At 59.4% G+C, this 9,515-nt stretch overlaps 1 protein-coding gene across 2 annotated transcripts; it reads left to right on the plus strand.

Annotated features, from left to right (window-relative positions):
* Positions 1-2,228: 2,228 nt before the first annotated feature.
* Positions 2,229-8,727, plus strand: TLX1 (T cell leukemia homeobox 1). Of its 2 annotated transcripts, none has more exons than XM_045854396.1 (3): positions 2,229-3,020; positions 5,029-5,266; positions 7,622-8,727. In XM_045854396.1, exons 1-3 carry the CDS (start codon positions 2,453-2,455, stop codon positions 7,842-7,844), a joined length of 1,029 nt encoding a protein of 342 aa, XP_045710352.1. In that variant the 5' UTR covers positions 2,229-2,452; the 3' UTR covers positions 7,845-8,727. The 2 variants fall into 2 exon arrangements, with proteins under 2 accessions (XP_045710352.1, XP_045710353.1); XM_045854397.1 differs by having other exon boundaries at positions 5,065-5,266.
* The last annotated feature ends 788 nt before the right edge of the window (positions 8,728-9,515 follow it).

Here is a 9,515-nt window from a genome sequence, read left to right on the forward strand (position 1 = left end):
GCACATAGTAGTTTCTCAGTTAAACACTAATGTCTATCTCTTCTTCAGGTCTTTCAACATAAGGGGCAGGAAAGAGTGGTCTTCAGGTTCAAATAACTTCCTAAGAAAGGTATAGAACCTCCTGAATGGGGTGGGTGGAGAGGCGGGAACTGGCAAGGGAGGGGCACTCTCTCCTCATGTCACTGTTGAGCGTTTAAAACAACCACATCTGGCTTTATATTGAATGGGCCCCTGTCCACCTGCCTGGAGCCCAGACAAGGTTTTCCTTATAGAGATGCCCTTCCAGCCAGCAGCCAGGTGTCCAGGGTAACTCCTAAAAGCAAGTGGAATCCAGGCCCACCATCTTGATCAAGTCACTTAGCCTCTCTGAGATTTGATTTCTCTGTATCTATAAAATAGAAATAATATTCATCTCAAAGAGTTAGTGTAGGGTTTATAGTGTTCTCCACATAACACTTGTTGTAATCTGCCTTATTGTATTTGCTTCTTTACATCCCCCCTATGGAGTGCGAGCTCCACGAGGGCAGGAACTTTGTTCTGTTCACTGCCCTTTTCTCAGTGCCAAGAACCACGCCTGAGCTCTGGCCGGGCAGCTCAGTTGGTTAGAGCATTGTCCTGGTACTCCAAGGTTGCAGGTGCGATCCTTGGTTGGGGCACATACAAGAATTGACCAATGAGTGCATTAGTAAGTGGAACAACAGATATCAATGTTTTTTGTCTCTGAAATGAATAAATTTTAAACACCGTGTCTGATGTCTAGTAGGTGCTCAAATAAACTTGTTGAATGAGGAGGTTTACTAATTTATTATTCATTCAAAGTGGTTTGGGGCTATACTCCACAGGGAGGAACAGAGACGTGTAAGTCATTGCTTGCCTCCAAGGAGATCTCTTCAAGTGGAATAACAGCCGTGGCCAGGGCAAATGCTGCATCGCAAGGAGAGCTGATGAGTAGACCGAGTGCCTCCCCACTCCAGCACCGCGCCTGGTGGAGGGAACACTGCTCCGAAGGCCTGCTGGGTCTAGAATAGACCAGAAACAGATCCCAAGTGATCCAACCTGCGCGCTTCCCAGAGCTTGGCTTCTGGGCGGGATCAAACCGTTCCCTACTGGAGCGGGGAAAGAGGGGAAGCAGAAAAGGGAGTTTCCTCCTTCTCTCCTGGGCTCCAAGCCAGTTAGCCACAGGCAAAACTTTGAAGAGGCCTAAATGTGTCCAGGATGCACTTCCCTCTTCTTGGTCCCACCACCCCAGCCCCCACTGCCTTAAGCCCCTAGGCCTCCCTCCCAAGATTCCAAAAGTAAGAACATAACTCCCTCCCCTTACCACAGTCCAAAGCTTTTTTGCTTGAACTGCCCCCCCCCACACACACACCGCCTAGTTGCTATGTGAAAACAATCCGCGTGAATTCATTCAGATACTGTGGTAACTGCTTCCTGAGACATCTGTTTATTTTCAAGGAAAGGGGTATGTTGATGCATGGGCACCCTGGCAACAGGCCCCAAGCTAACTCCCTCGGCTGGTGCCTGCCTCTCAGAAAGCCTCCCCTTCCTCAGTTTCTCTAAACGGGCTGAGTTGGGGTGGTTGTTGATTTTTTTTTTTCAACATATAGCCTGTTCATAGGCATGTGTTTTAAAGAAGGGCAAGCCTGAACTCACCTTCCCTGCCTCAGGGTCCTGGGCTCCATACCTGGGGAGTAGACAGTCTTCTACTTTCTAACAAGCTGGACTTCAAGTTTGGTGTAAATCCTCTGGTTGATGGACAGGTGTTTCCCCGCTGAGCCCTTGGGGAGATTCTCCAGTAGCGCTGGGACACCTCTTCCCCAGAGGCCGGTGGGCTGGACCCCTTTGGCCCAATTCAAAGTTAGGGGGCGGCACCTGCCTGCCTGAGAGGAGGGCTCTGACCACCACCTCTTGGCCTCGCTCTGTCTGTCTGTCGGTCTCTGGGAATGGCCGTCTCCCGTTCTTTTTCTTTCTCCTTTTAAGTCTCTGTTTCCCCTCTTCCTGAAGAACTTCTCTGAGCCTCAGTCGCCGTCCTTCTGTCTCTGGCTCCTGCATCTGTCTCGGCTCCCGGCTTCTCACTCCTCGTCTCCGCCCCTCCCCCCGTGCTGTCATTCACCCCGCTCCTCTCTGCGCACAGCCAATGGAGAGACCGGGTCGGAACGGCGAGACTCGCTCGCACCGGGCTTTTTCGCCCGGTGATTGATGTCCCAGAGTCAACAGCGAGCGAGCAGCCGGAGAGGGGAAGGAGCAGCAGGAGACGAGTGGAATACGTCGCCCCCTCTCCCCTCCCCCTCCCCCTACTTTAGCCCTTCTGCGCACTTCGCCTCCAAGTCTCCGCGCAGCCAGGAGCAGCTCCCGCCTTCGCGCCCCTGCGCCCCTGCGCTCTGCCCCCAGAGCGAAAAACAGCGAGCCCCGCTGCCCAGGCCCCCCCGTGGGGCCGGGGCCGGGGGCCAGCATGGATCACCTGGGTCCGCACCATCTCCACCCGGGCCACGCGGAGCCCATCAGCTTCGGCATCGACCAGATCCTCAACAGCCCGGACCAGAGCGGCTGTATGGGGCCAAACTCACGCCTCCAGGACGGAGAATACGGCCTTGGCTGTTTGGTCGGAGGCGCCTACCCTTACGGAGGCGGGGGACCTGTGGCCGGGGCGGGGGCTGGGGGTGCGGGGGCCTATGGAGCAGGCGGCCCGAGCGGTCCTGGTGGCCCCGCTGGTGGCGGGGGCGGCGCCTGCAGCATGGGCCCTCTGGCCGGCTCCTACAACGTGAACATGGCCTTGGCGGGCGGCCCGGGTCCGGGCGGCGGCGGAGGCGGCAGCGGCGGAGGGGCGCTGAGCGCTGCGGGGGTGATTCGGGTGCCCGCGCACAGGCCACTAGCTGGAGCAGTGGCCCACCCACAGCCTCTGGCTACCGGCTTGCCAACCGTGCCCTCCGTGCCTGCCGTGCCGGGCGTCAACAACCTCACGGGCCTCACCTTTCCCTGGATGGAGAGTAACCGCAGATACACAAAGGACAGGTTCACAGGTGAGTCCGGCCTGCGCGCACCCCGCCTGGCCGCGGCCCGGCTCTGCGCTCCCTCTTCCTGCCCCCACCCCACGTGGCTCCCCGCTGCCCCCTTTGCGCGCCTAGTCACCCAGCTCCTCTTGGTGCTTTCTCCAAATTTAGCAGCCTGCCACCTATCTATGCTCAAGGAATCGCCATGCTGGAGGAGTTCTCCCAGCCTGGGCTCCTCTGCGTCTCTTTCGCAGGACCCCCGGTTGCGAAGCGCTCCCTGATCCCCTCTCGGAGTTCCTGGGACGGGTTAGGCGGAGGGAAGGGGGATGTAGCTTTGAGACTACATTCCGCCCGCGTTTGGGGCTCAGGAATCTCAGAGAAGGGGCGCGATGTGAACAAACTACTTCCGTCCCGACGTTCTCTGTCCGAGGCAGCGAGCCCTAGGACCAGACGCAAGGAAAGAGCAGGTTCCCCACCTCCTGCCCGCCCCCCAGCACGCACACACACACTCACACATTCCAAGCTCCAGTGTCCGTCGCGCTGCCCGTCCGGCAGAGGCCAAGGGCCCCAGTAAAGCAGCAGAGCTGGCGGGCACTTCTCCGACTGCAGGCTTCATCCGGGTCGGTGGCAGCCTGAGGCTAAGCCACCCGCTTCATTTTCGTTCTGTCCCGGCTTGGCGTCCTCCCCGCACCCAGTACCCTGGGCCCTGCAGCGTAAATAATGCACTGGCCAGGCCCACGATCGATTGAGCACCCAAGGACTACTCCTGGGACGATTACGTCTTCGGCGGCGCCGGCTGCCGCACTCCCCGGTGCCCGCTCCGCGCCTTCCTCCGCTGGCCCCGGCTCCCTCCACTCCCGCTTCCGCTCTCAGCACTCGGCCCCCGCTCCTGCAAGGGCCCTTTTCCTCCGGCTTCCCTTCCCGCTTCCCTTGGCGTTCCCTGAATCCTAGAACACCATCCTCCCGCCGGGCCGGGCCCCCAGCCCGCTGGGGAGCAGCCACGAGTTGAGTGTGGGTTCCGGACCAGGCCTTAGAGAGAGGAAGCAGGAGGAATAGGCCAGGACTCCCGTGGGGCTCGGCCTCCAGCGTCCGACTGTGAAAGGAGGAAAGGCAGCTTAGAGCGAGACCCTGGGCCAGACGACCCGAGGCAGGGCAGGTCCCCTGCTCCTGCTCCTGCTCCAACCGTGGAACTGTGGCTCACACTCTGGGTCCCGCGCAAAAGTTTAGGAGGGGGTGCTCAGAGGCGGATCAGCGGATCCACTTTGGGCCTCTGGGAAGGGCCCTGTACCCAAGGGGCCCCACTGCCCCAGCCCAAGTTTTCTCAGGTCTGGGGAGTCGGGGCCTGGCGCCCATCCCCTCAGCCCCAGGCCAGGCCAGTCCTGAAGGACTCTGGTGGAACTCCCAGCCTGGAACTCGCTGGTCCTGAGGCTGGTGAAAGGTACTCCACACAGGGCCTACCTAGGGGCGCCACAACCCTTCGAATCTCCCTCAGGCCTAAAGAAGGTCCGGGGGGAGGGTATGGCCGTTGCCTTGTGTCACTTTGTGTCGCCCCATGTCCTGTGTGTGTCTGCCTGTGTGTCTGTGCGGCCGTGCAGATCTATAGCTTGTCACTGCTGTATGCGACGAGTCTGTGTGTATTGCTGTGTGATGGAGGCTCAGGTCAGCACCGAGGATCGGGGTCTTAAGCAAGCATGGCCTCTTACTGTTGGGCAGCTTCTCTGAGGCTGGCGACCTGGGGCTGTGGAGGGCTGCGACCTTTAGCTCTCCTCTGAGACTGGGGAGGTGCCCGAGGCGCTGTCTTGTTGGGCACATGGGAGCCCGGGGCTAGGGAGGCCTCAGCGGTGGCAGCGGCTGCGGCTTGGCGGCGGGAGGGGGTTGTCTCTCGCCCGAGCTTGGAGCTGAGGGCTTTCGGGAGGAGGATCAAGGTCCTTCTCGCGGGGTTTAGCCGCTACGCTCGCTGATTCGCGGGGTGTCGGGCCTGGGACACCTCCTGACGCTCTGCCGCTTGCCTCTGCCGTCTGTCTGTCTCCCGCTCCAGTGGCCCTCTCACCCTTCACTGTAACACGCCGTATAGGTCACCCCTATCAGAACCGGACGCCCCCCAAGAAGAAGAAGCCGCGCACGTCCTTCACGCGCCTGCAGATCTGCGAACTGGAGAAGCGCTTCCACCGCCAGAAGTACCTGGCCTCGGCCGAGCGCGCCGCCCTGGCCAAGGCGCTCAAAATGACTGACGCGCAGGTCAAAACCTGGTTCCAGAACCGGCGGACAAAGTGGAGGTGAGAGCGCGGGGCGGGCGCGGCGTGGGCGCCACGGGCGGCACAGTCTCCGCCGGCCGCTCGAGGCTCCGGGCCTCTCGGGGCCCTCACATTCGCCCTGCTCCCGGTTTCCGCTCAGCTCAGAGGAGCGAGCACCTCCTGCCAGGCTCTCGGGGAGTGGGAGGCGAGGGAGGCCGATGACCGAGACGGGGCTGGAGAGCCCCGGGTCTGTTTTACTGGAGGCTTCCTGTTTTTCTGACGGGCACAACTAGTGCCAGTGTAGACGCGGCTGATCTTCGCGGGTGCTTGGGGAAACAGCCGGTTAGAGCAGTCTATGCAGTCCGAGCTTCCTGGATCAGAGTCCTGCAGGACTTTTTGTTTGCGCAAACTCACACTTACGAAGATGCCTCCCCTGTCCCCGAGACCGGAGACGGGATGGCCCACGCCCTGTTTCTGCGCCCCAGCCGGGATCTCTGCAGAGCGTCCGGGGCCCCAGGCCACGGCCTGGGCTCTGCTGACTCCCTCCTCCCTCCCCCCGCCTGAGGGCAGTGGGTTCCCTCCCTGGACGGGGAAAATCAATCCGCGCCGGCTGCGACGGGGTTTTCGAGGGTCCCACTGAATCCGGGATCAATTAAGAGCAGATGGGTGTGTGTGTGTGTGTGTGTGTGTGTGTGTGTGTGTGACACACACAGGGAGAGAGATTTCCACTTCTCACGTCACACACCCACAACTACACTAATTTTTCTGCATAAACCTCAAAGTCTGTCCTCTATCCCCCCCACCTCTCTCTTTCTCCCTCTCCCTCCCTTCCTCCCACCACCCTTCTCTTTCTTAAGCACATAAAGTGTCCCACTGACACCAGGCAGCCTTGTTCTCCGCGCACACCGGCGCTCTCTCCCCTGGGCGGCCTCGCATCCCTGCACCCTCCTGTGCGTCTGACCCGTGTACCACTCCTGCCCGGAGTTTCTCGCTAGCTCAGGCCTCAGGGGGTAGCGCAAGAGTCTGGGCTAAGGCGGCGGCGCCGGGCCGGGCGGGCCTGGGACGGGAGGAAGGAATTGGAGTTTCCTCTTTTTCTGAATGAAGGCGAGGAATCTGCCCGGGATTCCGCCGTGGTGGCCACAAAGGAAGCCACTGCCCCGCGAGTCTGCTGCCCTCCCCTCCCCACATTCCTGCCGCCTGGGAAGGGGTGGAGGACCAGCCTCGGACCCCTGGGAAGCCAGTTAAAGAGGAGCAAGGGCCAGCCGGGCAGGGGGGACACTGGTGTTCTCAAGGCCCACCCAGGGCTGTGACCAGGGGAGGGGGAGAGCCAGGCAAGCCTCTTCCCGGGTGGGGGTCCGAGGAAGATGGAGCGGCAGGCAAAGGGAGGAACGGAAACGCGAACGGGCGGCAAGGATAGGTGCCCCACCCCGGGGAGGAAAGGAAACCAGGCAGCCCAACGAAGCGTTGTGTAGAAAAAAAGAAACCGATGGAGGATCCAAACCTCCATTTTCGTTTCAAACAAATTCCCGTAATTTTCAAAGAGCCCAAGGGGTGAGGGCGGGGGTGAAATAAAACGGGAGATGAAGACGCGGAGCCCGAAGGAAGAGAAGCAGTCAGGCGGTTTAAAGTGCAGGAAAGGAGGGGAAGAAGAGAGCCAGGGAGACGCAGAGCAAAAAGCAAGAAGGGGCGGCGGGAAGGAGGCCGGCGGCAGTCGCTGGGAGAGGCCCTCGCTGGCTTTGCGCGGCTTCATCGATCGCCTGCAAATTGCTTCTGGAGGCCCCGGGGACTCCCATTAGGTCTGTCCACCTTAGAGACAGACGTTTGATCTCAGTTGACGGGGTGGAGGGGAGGCATTAAATGGAATAAGTGAGCCACCGCCTCCCTGGACCGACCGCCTTGGTGGAGAAAGCAGGCCGGTCGGGCGGCCGTCCCGGCAGGGCACAGGGCTCGGCGCAGGAGGTCGGAGCCGGGGAAGCGTTTGCAGAGAAAAGGGGAAGAAGAGGGGTCTGGCGGGGCAGCTCGGATCCGCCGGCGTTTGCCTCTGCCCCGGCCTGGTGGGGAAGGGTTGCCCAGGGGGTGTCTGGTCGTCCTCAGGGTTGGGAGAGGCCAGATGCCATCCTGCCCTCGGCCGGGCCGCCCTTCGAGGGTGGCGTGCAGGCGCCGCGCAGACGAGGAGCCCCAGCTGCTTGCCTATAGGGTTTTCCCACAGCTTCCCCAGATAGCGCCATTCCCTCTACTCTTGGGGTTGCCAGTCTTTGTGGGAGTCAGGACCTTCAAGATAAGGGAATGCTTTAGAGGGGCCCAAGCTGGAGCTGGGCGCTGTCAAGGGGAGCTGTGCTCGCCCGGGCTCTCTCGGGATCGCGCCGGAGCGTGGGTAACGGCTTGTCCTCGGTGCAGGCGGCAGACCGCGGAGGAGCGTGAGGCCGAGAGGCAGCAGGCGAACCGCATCCTCCTGCAGCTGCAGCAAGAGGCCTTCCAGAAGAGCCTGGCGCAGCCGCTGCCTGCGGACCCGCTCTGCGTGCACAACTCGTCGCTCTTCGCCCTGCAGAACCTGCAGCCGTGGTCTGACGACTCGACCAAGATCACCAGCGTCACGTCGGTGGCGTCGGCCTGCGAGTGATTCTGCCCATTCCACTCCGGAGACCCCGGCCCAGCCAAGGGGTCGCCGCCACGGCCTGAGAGCCGGGACTGTCTTCGACTCCACCGGCCTCGGACTGCACGCCGGAGGAGAACGCTGCCCCGCTCACAGGCGTCTGCGTGCGCGGAAACTTCTCTCTTCGGTGGAAAAGGAGAAAGAAAGCACAGAGGACAAGGACCGGCGACCTCCTCCCAAACTCCCAGGCGGTCCTGCGCCCGCTAGAACTGTTCAGAGTCGGTCTCAGTTGCGTCTGTTTTATTTTATTCTGATTTTTATCGTGGGACCGATCAAGAGAGGCAGGGGAAGAGGAGCTTCTGGGGTCCCCTGAGGACAGCATGGGCTGTCATTTGAACCTCGCTCTGTATCCCACTCCTCATCACACACTGACACCCATAGGCCCACACAGAAATGATCTCACCGTCCCTCGTGGTGTCACCCCAGAGTCACACACAGGGGACCTATGGCAGAGTGTCATGCACACACGGGGCCATAGCCTTCTTACCCTTTTTCCTCACCATCTGGCCTAGGCCAGGAGTGACCTGGACTCATTCTGAGCAGCATTCCAAACAGCACTTCTCGTAAACACAAGGCCACGGCCACACTGTGACATGCCATCCCACACACAACAGCCACCACAGCATCGCTTGGCCTGCCAGACCTCCAGCACCCCTCCTAGCCGCACCAGGTACGCACAGCCAGGTTTCCACACAGACTCAGCCTATTTCTCCAGATCCCATTCATGGGGGGGTTTAAGTTATGCACTTATAAGGTGTTTTCTGTGTAACCATTTTATAAAGTGCTTGTGTAATTTATGTGAAAAAAATAAAACCCTCCGGATCCGGAGTTAGGGCTGCCTGCTCCTTGCTGAGCCAGCACCTTGCAGCTACTTGGGTTTGGCGTGAGATGGTGCTACCAGGGCAGCCACTGGTGCCTGAGCTTGAGGGACATCTGGGGGCCAGGACCAGCAGCAGACCCTGGAGAGAGGAAGAAGGGGAACAGAGAGAAGGCAGAGCTGAGGGAAGGAGGGATAGCAAGGCTCTCCTGGGACAGCTAGTGTTGGAGAGGGTATAGTGTGTCTGAGTGTGAGAATCGTGTGCATGCATCGTGTGTTCGCAATGGTGTGGGCGATGAGAATGTTACTGATAGTGAGTATTTGTGATAGTGGGTAATTGTGTTTGCAATTATTGGTGTGCTTGTTTCTGCTTAAGTTGCAAATCGAAACTATCATTATCCACTCGAACTTCTGTGTGTGTGTAACCACATGTAAGTGGGGCTGGGTTTGGGGGTAAGTGTGTGATCACCCACCTGTATCTGTGATTGTGCGTGAATCATATTAGTGTTTGTGAAAGTACATATTAGTTTCTCCTTGTGCATCTGTTTCACATTAATGGATGAATAGGACTGGGTGTCATCTGTAATTATGTGAGTGTAATTGAGTGGGAGGTGTAATCACTCATGAGATGTGCATTTCACTGCATATACTCATGTGTGACAGTATCTATGTATTTGGGGAAATGAATTAGTGGGGAGTGGGGATCACTGTGGGTGATTATTCTTGCCGATGAGTGTTTGTGAGTGGGTGTAATTGTGCGTTGGTGATGTACAAGATAGTGGGGGTCTCAGGTATGGTGTGCAGATACATTGTGGGGGTAC

The sequence above is a fragment of the Phyllostomus hastatus genome, unplaced genomic scaffold (assembly GCF_019186645.2).
Source record: "Phyllostomus hastatus isolate PE091 unplaced genomic scaffold, TTU_PhHast_1.1 phas_scaffold_1066, whole genome shotgun sequence".
Taxonomy (NCBI): Eukaryota; Metazoa; Chordata; class Mammalia; order Chiroptera; family Phyllostomidae; genus Phyllostomus; species Phyllostomus hastatus.